Below are 23,138 nucleotides of genomic sequence, written 5' to 3' on the forward strand. Positions count from 1 at the left end.
CAAAATACGCTCTACAGTAATTTATCGAATTCACAAATAATGAAATTATAGATAATAGTTAATCCTTAAAATACATTTAACAGCAATTGCTATGTTATATGACATAATATTACAGTAGTGTCCAGTAATCGATACCATATTATTTAAAACGATAAGTTTAAATATAAAAATGACAATACCACAAGTGTTGTAAGGAAATCATACAAAACGAGTGGCCATTGAATATCAATGACCTGGCACAAGCTAAAAAGTTCTTGAGCGTATTAATGAATTACTAAATTTTTGTGTTATTAGGTATATTACGTCAAGAAAACTTAATATTAAAGATTTATTATAATTTATAAAGCCTGATCAACGAGCATCTTCAATTTTCCTGTTCGTCATCCTAGTGTAGCGATAGATACCTAATGCTTCGTATGTCTCTACAACAAGTCTATACTGTCTCAGTACTCAATAAATTATATTATCAGTCTCATTCGTCAATCGTCATTCGTATGTGATGGTTTCGCTGAGATAGACGTGCTGTGATTCAATAAAATGTTGCATATTAAGTGTTGCTTTGTGTTATTATGTGTCCACATTATGTTCTCTTGTAAGTATGTTGTAGTAAATGAAATCATATATTCCTATACGAGTGTTCTTATGACGCTTAAATTTTATCTGCGATACGTGTTGATGAACTTGGAATTATTAAATAAAACCAGTATTGTACAGAAAAAAAAATAACAAATGGTGTTTACGATTACACGGAACGATGAGATGATATTTGATGAAAATGTTGTGATAAAATATATGTATAGTATATTCTGGTTAAATTTTTAGCTGGGCAACCTCGAATGAAGTTCTTTCGTAAGGACTATCATTATATAGAGTCGACGGGCAGTTTTTATAAAATTCATACGATTTACAAAAATTGGGACCAAGCGAAAGAAAAATGCGAAATGGAGGGAGCTACACTATTTTATCCTGATGATGATGATGAAGCCGAAGCAGTGCTGTCGTTCTGGAATGAAACGCAACCTTTTTTGTGGGTTTATATTGGTGTCTCCGCCTTTAACGTTCCCGAAGTTTTTGAAACTGTTGATGGTGAGAATTATCAGAATACTATTCTCATATCATGCTTTATAACAACTTCAAAGTCATATTCCCGATATTTTTCAAATCTTTAAATCGGAAGCCCTCCTTTTAAAAAAATTTGTGAAATTTGAAATTGCTCAGCATCATTCAATTCAGGCCTCCAATAATAAACGCTAATTTAAACTTTAAATAGTAGATAAGTCCATAGTCTGTAGGAATGTATTAAAATAGTTTATTGAAAATTATAAAATGGTTTGTTTTCAATGTATTCATTATTCTCCAAAATAAAGGAATACTCGAAGTGATCATTTCGTTTTTTTTTTCAATTTAAAATTCACAAGAATCCTTAAATACATAATTCTTGATTGCTTTGCAACTCGTTTGAAAGGTCAAGAGAATAAGTTTAAATTTAGGATTTTATTATTTATAAAAACGATTATTTATCGAAACATTACAAGGCGGTCAAGGATTTACGGGATAATTTTTTTTTTCTTGCATTACGGATTTAGCTAAGTCACAAAGTATATAATATAACTATTTTGAGGACCAAGGAAACACCATAGGTACCTGCTGCGCTAAAGCTTAATAAAAAGATGTTGCAGTAAACGAAGACTGCTGCAGGTATATCGCTCGCTTCTCGCAGTAAAGCGTTTAAAAACAGTAAATAAACTTTAATTTCTAACGGCCTACTGTCATAAAAGCCAATAGACATTAGGACCTTAATAAGGCGGTCTCGATCGACGAACTTGTAAGATAGACCATTACAAGAATATACTTGAAAATATTTTCCCCAACAGGTATTCCTATAGCCGAAGTGTATGACAGATGGCGTCCAGGTGAGCCCAATAATGCGGGTGGTAATGAACGCTGTGTTGTATTGAGTAGAGACGGCATTCTCAACGACGGCCAGTGCAGTATATTCTACCCATATATTTGCAAGAAGACCTTAGGATCTCTTGAATGGAACACCGTTTGCAACATACCTGATACCAGTGAGTATAGTAGATTTCAAATAAGAGGCTTATAAAACGTTCAACGTTGGGGAACTCTCACGTGTCAATTGCGTGTTAATTCATACAAGTCTTAATTAAATGAGTTCCCTGTAAGTGTCCTTCTCGACTCATTAGAGGAGCACTATAAATACTTTCGTAGATGGATGGCTGAGCGTATTTCCGTTTTGACCGTGACATCGTGAAGAATAACATTTAAAAAACGCAAGAGTGGTGTGACATCAGAGACTCATCAACATGGATGTGGAAGAAAGATCGCTAACGTTCTCGGTGGATACCTTTACCATGCGCGCACCGGCTACGTATCGCAGGGCCCTTCTCATCGTGGCTAAGTTTGCGCAATATTCAGATGCATACAAACAGTTTCTCCATGGGATACATAAAATCGATGTAACTTTTCTCAACGGAGCAAAATTTCCGGTGAAGTACAACTTTGATGCCACGAGGATGGAAAACGACCGCCTGCTTATCAATTGGGACTGGCTAGCTCATCTGTTCGGAAGGATGCCACCAGGTGAAAGGGATTTCATGAGGGTTCCCAAGATACTGAAATTCATCAAGAAACACGTTCACCTGAACGAGTGCTGGATCGCCGTTGGTGACGCCTGCTCGTGTGGAAGGGAGGAGAATGAAGCAGAAATTCCCAAACGCGAGTGCAAGCACTTCCATTTTCATCATTACTGTTCCCTGCACTTAAGCTCATGGGTGTCCGATTACTAACGATGCACGATACGGTAAAAATGGTCAGGACTTAATTGTAGAGCATAAAAAAAGGAACAAAAAGTGTCTTGTAAGTGATTTCCGAATTTCATCGGATAGCCGAGTTATTGCCGAAAAACAAATATTACCCCTTTTTTTAAGATGGTGGCGAAAGCTCATAGGAAATCTTGGTCGAAAAACTCAAGTTAAGCTTTTCTAGGTATCCCCTACAATATATCAAAAAATTAGATGCGCAAATTCACTTTCTTTTTTAAATGTTTATAATGACTGTACTATATCAACCTCACGTAACGTGCGCTGCAGCTACCTGTCGCTGCGCCGCACGTCACGTTAGCCCTACAATCGTCTTACCAGGTGTAATGATCACATCATGTAGGACAATCCGCCCGTAATGTGTTCGATGGTTAAACTAATATCAGGTGGCTAAATAAGTTTCTCGTGATGTTTTCAGAAAAGTACACGTAGTCTCAGAACTTAGCACTAAGGTATCGAATGAAAAGAACATAAATTGATAAATAAATAATTATTTAATATGTACTTCACTTAACTACTTCACTTGAGATCACTTCTTCCAAGCATTGCTTGGACGGTTCAGCCTCTGCGATTGTAACGCCAGTGCGTACGCCATTAAATGGCGGTCCCGTCGCTGCTGCTCCTCTTTTTGCCGCCTCCTTTCGTCTCGCTCCTTGTCGATTTTACGCCTCTCTTATTTATTTTATTTATTTAACACTGTTCTATATACAGATTAGGTATATGGTATGTGTGCTATAGGTTACATGACATCAGGCGTTATCGAACAATGGAGTATTGTTCAATTTTCCCCAACGGTAAAAATATATTAATAAACCCAATCAGTAGGATAAATGATCGATTATAGGTAACCTCTTGATTAGGTCATCGCAACAGATTAAAATTAAACTTTTTCCTTATTAATTATTTTAACAACGATAACGTTATCGCTATGACCATTACGATTTTTCGTGTTTATATTTGTACCTAAAACATTTGTACTGCTCCAAGATCGTACTTGTAGCTTAGGTGTAAACATTCTTCGTCTTTGATGACCTAGGTCTGAATCTTGTTTTCATAGGCTAAGAGCAAGAACACTTCCAACTGAATACTTTTAATAACTTGTGTATCATTGCATCATGCACGGCCCTCATCTACATACTCCAACATCACGCTGCCAGTCCACTGATCCTTAATTTTCCGATTATATCCCGTACGTTCTTATGGTCCGGACTGTACCTGTAAAGTCCGTTAGTTGTTATTATTTTTTATATGTTTGAAAATTTAAATACATATTTTTTCTTCATTCATTATTTCCGTACAAAAATTCGAGATTATTTAAAAGTGATTACTTAAATGGTCATAACTTTTTTATTTATTAACCGATTAACATGAAATAAACACTAAATGTTAAATGAAGCTTACCACAATATATTTGTGAAAACCGCATCTAAATCGGATAAGCCGTTTCTGAGATTAGCGTGTTCAAACATACAGACAAACAGACAAAAATTTTTTCAACAACAGTTTTGGATTCGGGCACGATTCAATAATAACACCTGCTAATTTTTTTTTACATATTTCAATTGTACAGACACTACTTTTCTACAATTTTATTATATGTATTGATTGATGATGATTGATGATATTGATGATGATTGATGATGATGATGATGATATACGTAAACGATAAAATTGTATGTATGATAAATAAATAGATATAAAATGATTTACAGAATATGAATACAGTGAAAAGCTGGGCAGATGCTATAAGTTCCATTCGACTCCCATGAGCTGGAATGAGGCGTATGTCGTCTGCAGCGCAGAACAGTCACATTTAGCCATCATAGATACTCAAGAAGAAGCTGATCATTTAGCAAACATAACAAATAATGCTGTTATAGACGTAGGCGGCGACTTTCTGAAGGGCGCCGTACATTTAGGTTTTGTTCAAAAAAATGAATGGCGATCAATAAAAGGTAAAAAGTTTTAAGTGTGTTCAAAGAGTAAAGAAATAAAACTAAATATTAAATACTATTAGTTACATAATTATTTTCAATGGCTATTATAAGTACCTAGTAGATAATATTCGTGAAAATTGTCTAATCATTAATCTTGTATAGGTGCAAGTATAACACGGAGAAGATAAATTAGGTACCACTTTTCTTTTTAATCAGCTTTAATTTTGTTAATATACAATATCATGCTGTATATTTTATCTTATTTTATTAACATCAAATTCTCAAGAAAATAAACGCCACATATTTTTTATTCTCATTTAAATTTTTTAGTTCGCGGTCAATTGTAATTCCCAAGAAAATCGTGTAAAAAAATGGCGATCGGAAAAACCACTCAGACCTTTGTTAATGGCCTTAACAACAGCAGTAACAACAATATGTTCTTAAATAGTCAAGAAGTTAAGAATTATATTGATTTTTCAGGTAACTATGCCATTCAAATCTCTGGGTTACACCAGATGGGGAAATGGCCAGCCATATGGCGGGGAGAGAGAGAAATGTGGATCAATGTTCTTTAACGGCAAACTAAATGACATAAACTGTGATGTAAAATGCTTCTTCCATATGCGAGCATGAAATATCCTTCCTTGAATCTGCGATCAATCCGAGGTTTGGAGATTATACTACTATAAATAGTGTACTATAGTGTCTATACTACTATAGAATAGGTTATTTATTTATAAATTCTAATACTCAATAAAAGCTTTGTGTTCATTACATTGTGTATTGTTATATTGTTATGAAGTTCAGTATCGAATGATTTATAATTTCAAGTCAACATGTTTCCAAATTTATAAGCGTAATCACATAACTGATATCAAAATGTTTACTCATTTTATATACTATATGTGTCCCGTGGTTTTACCCACATACCTCCGCTCCTATTGGACGTAGCGTGTTGATACTATCTTCTGTCTGTCATTTTAATAATGAACCGTAGATTAGCACGTACAAACAAATAGTTCAGCAATCAACAAGTATAGATAATAATCTAAAACTGTCACATGTTTATGGTTTTTATCAAGAAGCTTATATCTTATACACTGGAGATTTCGGTATGAACATTTGACGAGTAACAAGAAAATTGTTGTGTTCTATCACTTTCACACCTAACTTGGTATTGCCACTGTTAATACGAAGTTTTCCCAAGGCTACTATGTATGCTGTAATATTCTGTGCAAAAGGTTAGTTTTTGTACATGAGTTTGTTGATAAATTGCCAACAACGTCATTCAGAAGCATTGTTGGATGAGACAATTATTATTTATGCTAAATAAAATAAGTATCTGAACCAATTATTAAAAAGCGATACTCCCTGATTATGGGTAGTTACCATAATAAAATTGTAGCAACTCTCACTTTGACAATATGGCATAAGTGTCAAAAAAATTGCGTCGCTTCGAATATTTATGTTAATATTGTTGCGTATTTAATAAATATTTTCCGAATATAAATAATGTATTGCATTGTGAAAAATTGCAGAAGTTTTTGGACACCAAATTCTGGCATAAAATTTCACAGGCAAGTGTATATTTACGCTATTTACAATATTCCTCAATACTCATGCATTTACCTGTTTAGAATCATTTTCATGGCAAAAATCGTAAATTTTATCATCATTTTAGTAATCAATCATGCTAAATATCTTCTATCTATCTTCTTTTCCTAATAATTTCATCATTTTTCAATAAACCAATTTAACAAGTAAGGTAACCATGATGACGAGTTTTTACGGATAGCGAAGAGAAAATATTGTAATAGTTAACAAAATTATGATGAACATTTAGAACACCATTTCAAAGATTTTTATACTAGTAATGAAACAACGCACGACATCGATATTGCACTCACATGTGGTTTTATGTTTGTTCTTCTTTAACATGGAAATTAATAGTTCTTTTAACTTACCAAATTTTTTTTGTTTTACTTATTTCAGCTTTCCAAAAATGAAATAAAAAGAAATAAATGGCTGTCCATAGTGCCTATCAAGGGTAAAATTTATCAACATGCCAGAATATGCAGTTTGCATTTTAAGCCTGAGGATTACGGTCCAGAAAAAAAATACCTTTTGAAAAGTGCTATACCTTTTTATTTACCACATTCTTGTTACTGCGTCTCAATTGTGGATAAAGTAATTTTAATTATACATATTATAATTAACCACCATGAAACCATTATATTTCACTGAATATTTATACTAAAATAACAAAAGTATTTACAAAGTACCTATATAATCTGAAAATGTTTTTAGGCATGTAGTGATTGCATATTTACCAGTAATATTATAATATAAATACTGTTAAAAATATATGTCGTTATTATTTATAGACCATGATTTTTAGTTTTTTCTATTTCGAAAAATCCTGAATATACAAACCAGTGTGGTCACCCACAGAAAGAGACAAAAAACAACACTGACGTCATTCAAGGTTATATTTTCTTGTGACAAGTTAATGGTCATAGTGCAATCTCCAGTGTATTAGATATAAGCTTCTTGGTATTTATTATAATTGTTTTATTAAATGGTGCTGCATCTGACATATTATAAAGATAACTTATATATAAGTTTTCAAAGAACTATGGATACTACTGGTTAAACGTAACATTACATAAAAAAACTAATCCAGAAGTCGATTCCTTGAATGAGTACATACAACAACATAATACAACTAAGTAAAAGCAAGTCATTATTTAAAAATATATAAGTAGGTACTAAAAATAAATATTTTCATATTTACAATAATATTGGTTCCTTGCTTGCGCAAATAAAATAAATCGCGTTAATTTCTTTATTTATATGTATATTGATACAAATCATGAAATACAGTAATAGTAAAGGCTATGGTTAATAAAACACTAGTCAAAAATACATCCATTCTTTGTATAATATATTTATTCAACAACGTATACAATATCATTATTTATAAAAGACCTATATAGAACTTACAATGATAACCTTTGCTATGATAACGATACAGTGCAAAGTAAACATTAAGTGAATCAAATACTTAAAACAGTCTTAAATTTATATTATTTTTTATTTTATTTAAAGCTTCCTTAGACACCATTTAGACCGTATTATGGAATACTCTCATAAGAGATCTGACACAACCTCCCACCGTTATAATTCATTTTTGGACACACGTATATCTGAAGAGATTACACACTTACTAAAAAGTTATTAGTCATAATATTAATTCTCTTTATTTCATTTTATATTATCTTCTATTCGTTACATTTATAGGTATACAAATTAATTCGTTCCTTCTCGTTATAAACTGATTTTTTTATATTTCAAACATCTAGAGAACCCAAAGGCAATGAGAAATTTTAAATTTGTATGCTATGAAACTAAATATCAAATTTCAATGATACGTAAATTTGTTTAAATAAAATATTTCATACCAATTCCATTTAAGTAAAGCCTTTTAACACATAAAGCTTGTTTTGTAATAAAATTGCGATATTGCAATAGGTATGCATAATTTGTTTAATCATATTTACGGCATTACTGTTGACCAAAAACTGCCTTTCCAACTAATGGAAGATATTTAACAAACGGACCTCCAAAGGACAACAATACTCGAAGTGGTTCGAACAATAGAACTAACCAGTACAATATTAGAAGATAGAAAAATGCAGAAACAATCAGGTCCAACACAAATAATCTGAAAAAAGATGTTAGCATTAATTATAGAAAAATAATCAGTGCAAATAATTATGTTTTATTCAACTATTTCACACGTTATTCATTCGCTTTTAGTCTTATGTGCTTATAAGTATGTATATTGTATATTCTCAATGTAGAAACATACGCCATGAAAAGTGTACAAATCTCAAGGCAGACATAATTATTTTAACTCTTATTCTAATATCACTAAAAGTAGCATTTACCAAGTCGCAGGAATGGAAACCATTTCTTTAATCAAATACCTTCAGTATGAACAAAATTATCTTAATTTTACATAATATATTGTGATATATTTCTTAGAATATAATAAGAAAGAGCATGCAATGGTAATGGATGAAAATTAATTTGTTCATAATAATTTATCTATCTATTAAAAACAATTGCGATATATAGTGTATATCGCTAAAGGATATCACAGATGTGGTGTACTAAGATCGATGAAAGGAACAAATTACGTAAATACTTGTACTATAATTTTTGTATTTGACAAATTCTTAAAACTCTACCTCTACCTACATACTTTTTCAATAATCATATTATTATTTATTAATAAAACCGGCCAAGTGCGAGTCGGGCTCGCGCACAAAGGGTTCCGTAGCAGCAAATATAATAAATTACAGTTAAATCAACCTATCTCAAAAACTATAAGAGATACTTTGATCAAACCAAAAATCGTTGAAAGAGTTAATTAGCATGCATCACCTCTATTTTTTTTAGAATTTTATACCCCGTAGTTATAAAAATAGAGGGGGGGGGACATACTTTTTACGACTTTGAGAGCTGATATCTCAAAAACCGTTCACTTTAAGAAAAATGTTTTTTAGAAAACTTTATATCATTTTAAAAGACCTTTCCATTGATACCCCACACGGGTATGTACATCGAAAAAAAAAATTTCATCCCTCAGTTACATGTATGGGGGGCCCCACCCCCAATTCTTTTTTTTACTATTTAGTGTCATATTTTTGTAGCGGTTCATACAACACATATTCCCATCAAATTTCATCACTGTAGTACTTATAGTTTCCGAGTAAATCGGCTGTGACAGACGGACAGACGGACAGACGGACAGACGGACATGACGAAACTATAAGGGTTCCGTTTTTGCCATTTTGGCTACGGAACCCTAAAAAATGCGTTAGTTTCATATCTTTGTACTTACATATTATTCTGCAACCGGGCCTTCGGAAGATTTTCCAATTTTTCCCTCAGGCAGAACAGCTTGCCTCCAATCATACAGCTTTCAATATACGGTTCGATTTTAATTATCGTAAGGTCCATAGGGAATATGCTGAGATCGATGGGATTTAATTTCTTCGGTAGCTCCTTGAAATTGTTTGTGTCAAACCACCATTCGCGGGTGGTAAAGTATTGTAAAACTTCTAAACCGACTGAAATTCGCTTTTGTATCCGCACCATGCTAAAATAATAAGAAAACAAAGTTTATTAATCAAGTTTAGGTTTAAAGCGTAGTAAATAACGAGGATTATAGCTGTATTAATACTGAATGACCATCGTATTTTTATAAGAATATAAAAATAATTATAGGATATAACGTTAGGATAACGTTTAACGATTTGTTTAGGTCACGCTTTTTTAGTTATTTGCATGAGACTCCTTTTAGCTGTAAAACGTTTTATTTTTGATTGAGGCATACCATAAAATGTTTCTTTTTATCATTTAATAATAATAAGTGTTAAAATTTATTGTCTTTTATATTAGTCATTTCATTTTCTTCATTAAAAAATTCCTTAGATTTCTTAGTAAGTTTTGGATTTACATATTTTTTTTTTAATTTCGAACCGTCAAAATAACACGTTTTATTTTATTTTAGGAAGTGATGGCGGCCATTAAATCGATGAAATAATATATCGTCAAATAAGTCGGAAAGTAATGCTTGCCCGAATGTGATATCTACGTTCCATATCATTATACATATCCAAATAAATACTCTAAGATCTCTATTTTATATTGAAATAAACTATTGAAGTTTGATCTCCTTTTTAATTTCCATTTGGTATGTTTTTTGCAACAAGTTGTTTCTATACAATCATTTTAACTTCAGCTCGCAATAGAACTAATTTAATTCTACTTCAGCACGAAATTGAGCTTTTGAAATATTAAAATATTCTGATTTGAAAAAGCTCCTTTCATCTTTCTTGTTTACAGCTATCACAAAAAAATTGACGAGCCATCTAAATTTAAACGCACCACATGAATAAATTTTAGCCAAATTAAACTCTATTGCATAGAACATAAGGATCATACTCACAAGCGTTTCTGTCCAAAAATGAGCATGAGGAAGTCGATAAAATACGCCGGCAGTATATGGTAGAAAAGTACACACAACTCGTGTATATATTTATTGTGACGTATGTTCCCATTGGGGTACCATAGCGGTCCTTCAAAGGGATACCTGCGAACGGTAGCTTTGCCAACATCTAAAACCTCCTTCCATGTGTCGTTTCTATCATCACCAGATGTTAAATTAAAGACCGGGATTTCTTCTGACCTGAAATAAAAAAAAATATGAAAAAAATGTTTTTTAGGAGGGAAGGGTAGTTTACAAAAATTATGGGAGGTTTTTCTTTTTGTGCAGTTAATTTTGCAGTTTGCAGCAAGTTTGTCATCAATCCAGGGGACATACATATAAACTTTTTCGCCCTGTCAGTTTTTTTTATTCACAACTAACTAATACAATGAGCGAGCCAACTGGTTAGGAAATTCTTGGTACAAGCTTAACAATTAGATGATCACTTATAATAATTTAATCTCAGTTTGATTTTCCTTATTCAAACACGTAAGACTAAAATGAGCGATTATTCACCATATTGTACAATACTATTTTAGAAAACCACTAAAATAAGATTGCATGGTTCGATATTATTGTAGTGTATAACCTAACTACAATGTTTTAATCGTAGTTTGTTACATTTAAGCGGAGCGGACGGAGCTAAATCTTATGCTAAAATTATTACTACTTCCTTATAACATGTGATTATTTATAGTGGGAACACAAATACGCAATGTTGCATTGTTTCACTACGTGTGTAAGAAGACTTATTCGTTACTTGTAACGTTTAAAAATATTTGATAAACATATTCTAGTAAAATGCTTAATTAGCACAAGATTTACACTTAGCACTACTATTATGAACGCATTACGAAACCGTAATCTATACCAATAAATAAACCTGTATATATGACAGACATGACATCTGATTTTTAAACTTGTAATTATTTTTGGCAATGAACAGCTTTTTTCTTTCATTATATATATACTTTTCTTACCTTTCAACCTTAGTATTCAAATAGTACGGGATGACAACAAGCGCGTTGATAGCAATATCAACCGGTATCACTTCAGCGTGGTAATGTCCATAGCAATGCATGGAACGTATGACTCCCTTGCCAGCACCTATCATAAGGCCTATGGGACCATTGAGGTTATCCACCCAGCCTGGTACAGGGTCCTGGTGAGATGGGGTCACTGAAAAACGTTATAGAACTTCGTTAGAGAAATAAACAAAATAAAGAACTAAGTCACACTAAGAGGTATCAGACAGGACTTGAAAATAATTTAAAATTAAGTTGATCTGAGTCTATATTATATACACTTAAAAAATGTTACTTTTGAATTTCTCGATTTTAGACATGATAACCTAAACAATAAAATACATACATTTTGTAGCACATTTTTTTTATAATTTTTTATTGAGATTTAAAAGAATAACACAGGAATTTGAGAATCGTCAATTCGACAGTTTCACCGCAAATATCGATATTTTAAAAGGAATTGCTTGTTAGTTATAAATAGTAAAATATCTGTGATCCTAGACTTTAGGGCAATTACATCTGAAACTGCACTAACGTTGTGCTAACGTGCACTTTAGACTGTCACGATTATACCTACAGGTTTGTTATGTCACGTGATTACTTCGTTTTAGAATATAATCCTTAAACATTACGTACGTAGTTAGTTGAAAAATTCAAATAAATATTATTAATAATAAAATTTCTAAGAATAATTGTTATCATTGGGATTGATTCATTCGTAATCTATACTTAATCTCAGCAACTACTGGTCCGATTTGAAAAAATATTTCGGTGTTAGATGGCCCACTTATCCAGCAAGGCTATCATCACGCTGCGCTAAGACCAACAGGAACAGAACCACGCGGTTGAAACCGCGAAGCGCAGCTAGTAAGTAGTAGATAGTATATATGGATAAAATAAATATTCGTATATACGTATTCTTACAAAATGTTTTAGAGGTCAAAACATTAAACTCTGGCACAATGCATGAGCAAAAACAACAGTAATTGTCGTGTTAAACACAATGTTTAATTATGCATAACCAAGCGAAAAACGTTATTATTACGTTATTTATAATTTAGTTAGAAGTTAGAACCAATATTAATTCATACATAGTGGTTACCACAGACATGTATCAAGATAGACTAAGCGAGTGTATGAGTACATACACTCACACGGGAAGTATCCCGTGTCCAAACTAAGGTTATGAAACTTACTTGACGCCGGCCTACACTCAGTCCGCGCTTGCAGTTCGCCAAGGAAAGACGTGAAGCTGAATAAAGTAAAATGCCGAATTGCGCCGTTATAAACTGTAGAAACTCCACAGCTGTGAGTGGCCGAGTTAGCATAGATGTTTCCTTCCACCGGTAAGTAATTTTCTAATCAGAATATGCACTATTTATTTTAAAATCAAATAAAGAATATCTGTGGAAAACGATCGTGACAAACACGGATACCAAATCATACGAAATGATTCGGAATACATTGCGGCTTTTACTTGGCACGGTAAAGATCGCGTCGTATGATAACAAGCAATGAATAGCGTCTTCTCATTTTTCTGTTCTCATTTTTCTGTCCAATTTTGTGGTTAGTGATGTTCATTTGATGCAACAGTTCTCGATTCTAATCGATTTTATAATCGAACAGAAAAATGATAATTTGAAGGAGCAATTTTTCAGAAAAAAAGGCATAGATTTTTTTTGTCATTTAATACGACTTGACCTAGAACTTTTAAGTATTTTAATACAAAGGTACTAAAAATAAATATGACATGGACGCCATTAGTTAAAGTGTCATCTTGGGAGTTTTTTAAGAAAACTCCTTATTGCTTAGACTATGTTTGTTTTTTCAGTTTTCCAAGTAACCCGAACATAAAAGGAAAATGGATCGATGCAACGGGACATAAAGATTGATTGATTGACAGTTTCATTACTTTCTTTCGAAGGCCTCTCTAGTACGTAGTACATGGTAACTCAATGGGCATATGTAAGAAAAGGCTAAAACACATTAGTTTACTTGTTAGAATATTAAAAGGTTTATAACTTTATTTTATCATCCCTCTGTCTATGGTAATTATCATTTTTCTGCCTAGAATCGATTTAGTAATCGATTACGATTCATTTATTTGACTACCTCTTAGACATAGATCTAGTTTGATCTGATTTCTTTCGATTTACTTCGATGGGATAGGACGATACTAGAATCGCCGCGCGAGTGGCGGCCTAATCGATTTAGCGTAAAATGAAATTAACATCACTAAAAAGCGCTCGTGACGTAATAACGCGTCAAGGTCAGTACAAAAAATATGACACGCTTGGTTTTCATACAGATCGCGGTACTTGCGTTGTCTACTTAAATATACATGTCTGTGGTGGTTACTTATTGCTTTGGGACCTACAAAATATTATGATATAAGTACTTTATAAAAAAATACAGTTGAACATAAACCTCCAGCATTTTTAAAGTAGTTTAAAAACATCTGAGCAACACGTCTAGAATATACAAATTAATAATTAATAAATAATTAATTATTGCAATAATCATCCCTATCTAAAGTATATTAAATTTAAGAAGGTCGATAACATAAGTACATTACATAGGTTAAAAATCTATTGACGCAACTCTATTACCTAGATAATTATAACGAACAAATTGTTACGAATACACATTCCGAATTCGTAACAATTCTAACACAAAGAGAACTTTCCTTTAAATATATGTTTTTCTACTCTCTTTATTTTATAAACAAACTATTGAAATAAGACGTTTCACCCCAGTAAAAAGTAACCTATGACACTGTCTGACTCTATCTCCAAAATAATCAAACACATATTTTTAGTATTAGTTATAATAAACTAGATGTGCTGCGCAGTTTCACCAGAAGACGAACCCGCGTGCAATATCAAGTATTCTTATAGCTTATGTGTTATTCAGGCGTATTACCTATATTCCTGTAAAATTTCATCTAAATCCGTTCAGTAGTTATACGTGAAAAAGCAACAAACATCCATACTTACAAAATTTCGCGTTTATAATATTAGTTAAGATAACACCTACCTATACTCGGTCGAACAACAACAGCAGGTAAGTCAGGGTAAGACTCCCTAACCAGAGCTTCAGCCAATCGTTTAGAGTAAGTGTACGAGTTGGGGTGTTTCTGCATTAGTGAGGGAGCCAGTAAGTTCAGCTGATCGTCAGTCAGCCAGCTAGCAGCTTGGAGCACTGCGTGGGGATCCGCTGGGGGGTCGTGGACCTTGAAAAATACATTTCCCGTCAACAAAACACGGACTAACTACTAAACTGAATCGTATTTAAACCATGACTTTAGTCATAATACGAAACCATAGACATCTATAGTCTAAAGGTAAAACATTGCGCTCTCTGGTTTTACGATTGTTTAGATTGTAGTCGGTAGAGTTACGTCAATTTGTTGTTTAAAAGTTAGAGTCAGTTTAAACCAATAGAAATAAGTTTAAATCCCTGTTTTACAAGGAATTTATAGTCTGGGTTTAAGCCAGGTCTAATTAAGTTTTTTTTTATAATAAAACGGTAAATGATAATTGATAAGGAATCAATATATTTTAGTATTTGCTATACGTCTTGCAGGAGACAAGACCTTCACTTTTTCATACAATGTAGTCACAACTTCTATAATGTAGTATTTGTTTTGACTTTTCATTTATTTTTCTGACCTTCACCTTTCATGTAAATCAGTAAATAAGTAGTAACTCAAAAAATAAACTTAAGATAATTATAACTAATGTTTTATAGTATGTGTTACAAATTGCAATAATTCAAGAACTTGCAGAAAATTTGGTAACAAACTAACAAGATATCTTTGTTAAACGTGGTATTATTTTTTTATTCTCACCATTGTCTCAGTCTCATATTTTTTATAATATATGGTCATGTGCACACAATGTTTATTTTTTATTTTACACACATTTTAAAAATAACAAACTATACAACAACCAAAACAGTACAAAAATGATTTTAAAACGTAATAGACATTCCAATATATTTGGCTATATTTTCAGCATCACTAATTCTAATCTCTTCAAACTTTCATAGGTTATATAACTGTTTATTACATCTATATGGAACTAGAAAAAAAAAAATATAATAGTTCATAACCGACATACCCTTTCAGCCATTCTCTCATAATCAGGATAGCAGAACGCAGTAGACAGATGGACAAAGGAAACCAAATTTTTTATCTTCTTAGCCACGTCTAACACGCGCTGTGTGCCTCGAGTGTTCATTTCCAAGCCCTCTTTGAGAGGTGCTTCGAGACGCAATGTTGCTGCGAAGTGGAATACTATTGATACCTGGAAAGTATTAGTCTCATTGAGTAAAATTTCTTTTGGGCCTTCTGAATGGGCATGGAAGTTAACAGTAGTAGTGTAGTAATTGGATTGTGGAAGCATTACATTAAATATTTATGATAGGATGCATTTGATAGCAAGGGTGTGACCTAATTTGGTGATATGACAACACTTGACTTTCAGTAGGTGTACTCTTACATAATAATAATAATAATTCATTTATTTATTCAAGTAACCAGGACTCATTTTGTTAGTAACAATTATTATCTTAAAAATTATGTTAGTAAAAATAAAATTTATTATGACTGCTAGAAATGTACTCCACCGCTACAAAGCTATCAAGGAAGCAGACAGTTTGCAGCAGTGGTTCACATACCAGCAGTCGAGCCGACTCGCTATACAGCGCATGATTTCATTGGGGCTGTTCCGCACACGGCGCACCAGGGATGTGCATCTCTTTCGCATTGTAGCGTAAAAACAGTCTATATGAGCTTCTGCAAACATCCCTGATGCGCTGCAATAACGGGGCAGCCCCATTAACACCCGGAACGCATTATTATATTGAACACGGAGCGAGCTGTAAGAATGTTGAGTATGACTAGCCCATAGGCTGCACGTGTAAAAAGATGTACAATACGCACGAAATAGGGTTTTTTTTAACTTCATTAGAACAACGTGCAAACCTACGAGCTATCATATTTGCCCTCACTGCCAGTGCCCGTCGTTCCCTTTCAATATCATCATCGTCTCTGAGTCTAGGGGTCAATATGTGTCCGAGATATTTGAATTTAAAGACCCTCCCCAATGGCACTCCGTTCAAACGTATTGGGGGTAAAGAATGGGTAACTCGGCGCCCAGACTCAAAGACCATGACTTCACTTTTCTTAGTATTGTAGACCAATCCATGAAGAGCAGCGTACTCTTCACAGATGGCCACTAATCTTCTAAGACCGCAGATTGAAGCACTCAGCAACGCCATATCATCTGCGTAACTTACATTGTTGATGCAAACTCCATCAATATGACAACCAATCCTTTCGTTGCTGAGTGATTCAATCAGCTCGTTGACATATACATTGAAAAGCGTGGGCGAACTTAACCCCCCCTGCCTCACGCCGCATTGCAGCCCAAACGGCTGAGATAAAGCCCCCGCCCATCGGACTTGATTGATCTGGCCTCTGTACCAACATTTAAATGTGTTAATAAGAGAGGACGGTACATTAGCTTTCTTTAACTTATCCCAAAGGATATCATAAGAAACCAGATCAAACGCCTTCGACAGGTCAAGGAAGCACGCATATATTGGCGTATTTCGGTCCATATAGTACTTGACAGCCCACTTTAAAGACAATATTGCACTTTCCGTAGAAAGTCCCGATCGAAATCCAAACTGATTTTGGTGTATTTCTACGTACCTGTTTAGTTGTTCATTAAGCAGGCTGTCAAATACCTTTGCAATTACCGTTGCAAGAGAAATAGGCCTATAGTTGGTCTGGTCCGCTAAATCACCTGTTTTATTTTTAACAATTGGCACTACGATAGTTTTTGTTAAATCACTGGGAAGATACTTATGCTGAATACACAGATTAAAAAACTTTGATAACACTCTCGATATGTGAGGCCCTGCATACTTTAGGTGCTCAATACTTAGACCATCGTGACCGGGAGATTTTCCTTTAGACATTTTACTTATTATTCGCTGAATTTCTAAAGCAGTGACTTTAAATTCCCGATCATCCTGATCCACAGCATCAGGCACAGACAGACTCGGACCTAATGGAGACGTAACTTTAAAATGCTCTTTGAAGAGGTTAGCAATACTAACAGGATCATTAGCGCCACCTACAGATACATAGGGGGTTTTTCTTAAAGTTGTTCCCGTTAATTACACACAAAATAAGATTAACCCAGATCCCGAACTTAAAATCCATTTCCAGTTTATGAAGCCTTTATTGTGAATGAGACTCACTGATTTAGTCAAATAATTTAAATTGGTTCAGCGTGATGATAGAGATTTGTAATTAATTTAAGATAAATAAAATTGACACACTTGGAAGGGATAAACAATGAAGTACCTAATTAGCTAGGTTTTTTATATAGCATCAATAGCATTTCACACGTTAGTAAAAAAGTTCCTTATTAATGGAAACCCATAAATCAAATCGTAACAAAGGAGCTTGTAAAGCCGCTTTCACTTAGTTCTTGCTTATTGCAAATATAACTTATCAGATAATACGCCTAGACAAAGAACTAGTTTATCAATATTTTATACGGGTGAAGGAAATAATTGCAATTTACGTTATATAAAACGAACTTTATATAATATCTATTCATTACCTCGTAAATTATAAATATTCATGCTAAATGATATAATGAAGAGATTGTACTTTTATAATCGGTTCTAATACTTATTTGATTATTTTTTTAACTATCCAGTAATTAACGACATCAACAGTGCATTAATGGTATATACGGTAATATAGGTAATAGTTATAGTATAATATTATTACTCACAATTAAAAAGTACTGTCAGTCTTTTGTGCTTTTCTAGTACAATTTTTGGCTATAAAAAAATAATACTTAGGTACGTGAGAATAATTTATATTACACGTATTAAAACATTTCGTACTGTTATTAAGAATTTTCACAACCTACCGCATGATCTACAATCTTAGACTTAACTACAAAGGAAACCAGTAAATGAAGTAATAAAAGATCAAATCATATTTTATTTATTGTACATCATACATATATAAATTGTACTTATCTTTAACTTTGATGGCTCTTTCACTATTGTGCTCTACCAAGGATTTCAAACAACTTTCTCTTATTACTTCCAAGCATTTCTACACTGCCTATGTTTACTTTCGTGTTTAAACTATTGATACTATTTGTTAATCACAATTTTTTATTTAACAATTATTAAATTTCAAGAAAGTTAAACGAATATTTATGTATTCTAAATAGTTGAAATTAGCATTAGCATTGATTTTGGAACGATTTTTTTTTTCTTTATTGATCCTTTATATTTTACGATAATGTAGATAGAAAACAATAATGAATCATAACATTATATAAATATTAAAACATTTTCAAATTGCTTAAAAATAATACGTCAAGATTTACAAATATCCGTCGTTTTTTGGAAACATAAATTAGAAAGTAAGCTTTATGTTTATTTTCCGTATTATGAACTTGACTGCTATTATTTTACAGAATAATTTATAAAAATATATATTTTATATATAAGTATTAGTAAGAGGAAATGAGTAATTGAAAGTTTGACAAACAATGAATACATGTTAGTAGTAAGGAGTTTGCTACATGTGAATACATGTAACAAACTCCTTATTTGTTTTTTTCCCAGTTTTATTTGTGCATCCTTTAGGGGACCATGCAGTGTGATCCTTTAGGGGACGTAGTTAGGTATTATTAGAAAACATTGCATTATAAATTAGAAATAATAAATAAATAGTTACCTCATCATATATTTGCTGCAGCTTCTCGTTATCAATACCGAGGTTATCATTCAACAAATCTCCTGTTACTGGTATCAATTTCTTCATTACGTGTGGTTTTTCTTCCCTTATTCTCGAAAATAGCTAAAAATTAACAAATATTTATGAATAGTATAGAAAAATATACTCACTATTTTTAAGAATCCTATTTAATCATAAATATTAGTTAAGTCATTAAAACCGTATGGTATTTACCATTTATATGCTGATTTATTTATGTATTATATCTTCTTCTAAAAATAATAAATATCTTGGATCTTAATTAACAACGATATTTTATTGGCATTTTATTGTTCACTTCATGCCTTTATATCTAAGCTATCGTATAAAGAATTAACTAACGCGGTTTATAACCGCGCAGAGAATTATTGTTTATGTAGGTACATAAACCTTCATGCGCGTACAAAAATTTTATCCCAAAGTAACTTGGGACCTGGGACAAGTCATATATATTATGTAAATGGTACAAATGATGAAAAATAGCTATTCGCCCGAGGCTTCTTCCGCATAGTAAAGAAAAACCCGCATAGTTCCCGTTCCTGTGGGATTTCTGAAAAAAAAACCTATCCTATTTCTGTACCAAATTTCACCTATATCGGTGCAGTGAGAAGAAGGGACAGTCAGACAAAGTTACTTCCGCATTTATAATATTAATTAGGATACTCACAGGCAATTTCCACATGTCTTCAATGCGCGATTCAGGCGACTTCCCGCGCTTCGGTCTGACCAAAGCGAAGATACAGCCTATATCGGGCACGCTATATAGAAGCTTCTCGATCAGCACCTTCCCCATGAGACCAGATGATCCCGTCACCAGGATCTTCCGACCCCGGTACCACTCGTTCACTTGTGACGTCATTGTCTATGTCTGGCGATTAAATAATAAAGAAACATTTATAATATTCCTTAGACTCATATTCAAATGGACTTGAACTTACACTCTTGCTATGAATGGCTGATTAACATATTTTTTGCAATACATACCTATCTGGCATATAAAAAAAAAACCCAATCTTTAAGTCTAATGTTCACGCTATATTTTTTTACTAACTACGCATTTGTTTTTAATATTCAAACAGATAACAAAATGTATGTATAATGTATGATGATCTTAACTTAGGAAAATTTGTGCCATAGGAACTAAAGTACCTACGTAGAATATATGACACAGGTAGGTTTTTAAACATTTTTTAAGAAGAAAGAATAGTTTAAGGCAAATAAAATAATAAACATGTGCATGATAACCCGTTATAGGAAATTGTAGGTAGAGGAAACCTTACCAATTAATTTGAATAAAAAAAGTGCAATTTGAAAAACCAGGGACAAATGGTTACAAGCTAAGTTAAAAGCATTACCAGAAACTATAGAACAACTAGTGAACTAAATATTATATTTATTTCATGAATCGAATATGATTGCAAACAAAACAATTGCACCGATAAATACAATTGTTTGCTCAATTTTGTTTAGTGGCCTGTATGGCTGTATGTAGGTGATATTTCTTAATACGGTTTAACGTGACGCAAGCCATTTTACGGATCCGCTGCAAAAATATAAGTAACGTTCGAAATATGATACTATACCATTACAATTCACAATACACTTCAACTTGGTATATAATATGAACCAAGTACCAACCAATATATTTTTATGGGCTATCGATAAATTTTAAATGTTTGTGTTAGAAATCGTTTGACACTCGTAATTTATCCAACGAGTTCGACTAACGCCCACGCGACTGGTCCCCCGGTACCAGCGTTCTGACCATCATTTTTCTTTTTGTCATTGCGTACTGAGCGCCCTGTAGAACCGCCATCCAAACATGACCCAAAATTTTGTGTCAGTATCTCCCGGCCTATTAAGTCATTATCATCCATACGAACTTTGTAAATTTTGAACATGCTCAAATCTCTTAAAATTTTCTTCCATAAATAAATGTGCATGTGCAAAAAATATTTTATAAACAAATATATTATCTAAACACAGGAATACCAAAGCTATTAATGGCGTTCCACTTAGAACAGGTAATTCTGACAGTTACGTAAATAGTTGTGTTACGTCACAAGGGAAATATTGTCAACTTGCGAATTACGAGGTCTAGCCAACATCTATTAGGATATATGGACATTTCTATCTGTTAATGATGAATGAAATTTAATTGAAGCCTTAGAGTTTTTTTTTTCAGGGCAGAGCAAATTGTAGCTGGATCACCAGATGTAAAATTTAACTTGACTTTTGTTTTTTTTCGAGACTTGGTTGAGAACATATGATAGAATAATAAGGCTATTATTTAATACATATATGTATATTGATAATATTCATATCCTTTCGATGAGAATTTAATTAGAACGTGAGAAAATGTTGCATGCAAGGTACCTATTCTTCTTTTTGGTAGTTTTAGTGGTAGTTTAGTGGCGTGGCTGTTTTTTTTGTTGTTATATTTCCGTAATGAACAAGGAACTTTACACTGATCCGAATGAATAATTGGGAATATAACTGGAATTATCTACAAGATCCATGTTCCACCACAGACACATGGATTAAATCAGACCAATAGGTATATCAATAGGGCATTAAAATATAAAAATAGGCTTTACAGCATGTGATACAATAAAGTGTGTAAAATTACATAAAAATTCTACAACTTTACTTAAGTTGATTGTTGTTAAGTTGACTGATTGCATTTATCTGGATTAGATTTGGCATTGACATAGGTCATAGGTAATGGTCTGATTAGGACATAGCATACCGCTAGAGTACTACGGTATTTATTAAATTTTAAAAGATGATGAAGATTTCTCATAGGTATTAATTATATTAACATGTACTTACGACTAAAAAACAGAAGTTTTCTAATACTAAAAAACACATTTTCTATTAAGTTCAATTTATCAGATAGCATACAACATGTTATGAAACAAGATATTTGTGGTTTTACCGCAAACGGGAAATGAGTGCGTGATTTTCTTATTCCATCGCATCGTAATCACACAAACTATCAACTGAGAAGACGCGGTCAAATTATCCGGTGAATTAAAATAAAGTTAGAGACAAAATATAAACATAAACATTAAAAATATGCTTTAGGTATACAAATTGATTTTCATGACTTTATGCTCTTGTTTGTAAAAATTTGTTAACAATATTTTTCTGAACTGTTCTCCGAATAACTTGACATCGACATCTCAATGTACTAATTCATCTTGACAATGAGATAGCAAACGAAAGTAAAAACTCACCAATCAAGTGCGATGGTCTAGCAGAGCGCGACGGTAGAGCCGTGCGATGCGCGTGCGCAGAGCAACTGGCTTAGCGTTAGCTTCACCTGGCTTGGCGGTGGTACCACGTAAAAGGCTTCGAGTTGCTCCACCAATTTAGAATTGTACCATAACGTAGTTACAGCTTTATGTTTGTACGACAGTAATCGAGTTTTCGGTAGAGTAAATATACTCTGTA

At 32.9% G+C, this 23,138-nt stretch overlaps 3 protein-coding genes across 3 annotated transcripts in view; 2 read left to right on the top strand and 1 right to left on the bottom strand.

The window, feature by feature from the left end:
- Positions 1-10,519, top strand: part of LOC149905945 (C-type mannose receptor 2-like) — a 73,940-nt gene extending 63,421 nt beyond the window's left edge. Inside the window, exon 6 of the mRNA XM_090105357.1 lies at positions 10,359-10,519. Coding sequence (XP_089961483.1) covers positions 10,359-10,365 — 7 coding nt within the window. The 3' untranslated portion in view covers positions 10,366-10,519. The remainder of the gene's footprint in view (positions 1-10,358) is intronic.
- LOC149905951 (macrophage mannose receptor 1-like) lies at positions 411-4,824 on the top strand. Its single transcript, XM_090105360.1, has 4 exons — positions 411-592; positions 823-1,086; positions 1,875-2,069; positions 4,553-4,824. Exons 1-4 carry the CDS (start codon positions 538-540, stop codon positions 4,807-4,809), a joined length of 771 nt encoding a protein of 256 aa, XP_089961486.1. The 5' UTR covers positions 411-537; the 3' UTR covers positions 4,810-4,824.
- Positions 7,696-23,053, bottom strand: LOC149905952 (putative fatty acyl-CoA reductase CG5065). Its single transcript, XM_090105352.1, has 9 exons — positions 22,922-23,053; positions 20,350-20,550; positions 19,644-19,766; positions 15,982-16,167; positions 14,897-15,092; positions 11,816-12,014; positions 10,797-11,036; positions 9,687-9,944; positions 7,696-8,501 (listed from the first exon to the last, which is right to left on the bottom strand). Exons 2-9 carry the CDS (start codon positions 20,539-20,541, stop codon positions 8,342-8,344), a joined length of 1,554 nt encoding a protein of 517 aa, XP_089961478.1. The 5' UTR covers positions 20,542-20,550; positions 22,922-23,053; the 3' UTR covers positions 7,696-8,341.
- Between the last annotated feature and the right edge of the window lie 85 nt (positions 23,054-23,138).

Source organism: Colias eurytheme, chromosome 9 (genome assembly GCF_061535395.1).
Source record: "Colias eurytheme isolate Ceu_HAF_F1 chromosome 9, ilColEury1 Martin Lab GWU primary, whole genome shotgun sequence".
In the NCBI taxonomy this organism is placed as follows: Eukaryota; Metazoa; Arthropoda; class Insecta; order Lepidoptera; family Pieridae; genus Colias; species Colias eurytheme.

Coding starts and splice junctions, on each gene's coding strand:
- LOC149905951 (XM_090105360.1), top strand. CDS start 538: ATGTTGCATATTAAGTGTTGCTTTGTGTTATTATGTGTCCACATTATG. Junction 593..822: donor TGTCCACATTATGTTCTCTT/GTAAGTATGTTG, acceptor TTAAATTTTTAG/CTGGGCAACCTCGAATGAAG. Junction 1,087..1,874: donor AGTTTTTGAAACTGTTGATG/GTGAGAATTATC, acceptor TTTCCCCAACAG/GTATTCCTATAGCCGAAGTG.
- LOC149905952 (XM_090105352.1), bottom strand. CDS start 20,541: ATGACGTCACAAGTGAACGAGTGGTACCGGGGTCGGAAGATCCTGGTG. Junction 12,015..14,896: donor TGTTGTTCGACCGAGTATAG/GTAGGTGTTATC, acceptor AACGTTTTTCAG/TGACCCCATCTCACCAGGAC. Junction 8,502..9,686: donor GCCCGGTTGCAGAATAATAT/GTAAGTACAAAG, acceptor ATCTTTTTTCAG/ATTATTTGTGTTGGACCTGA.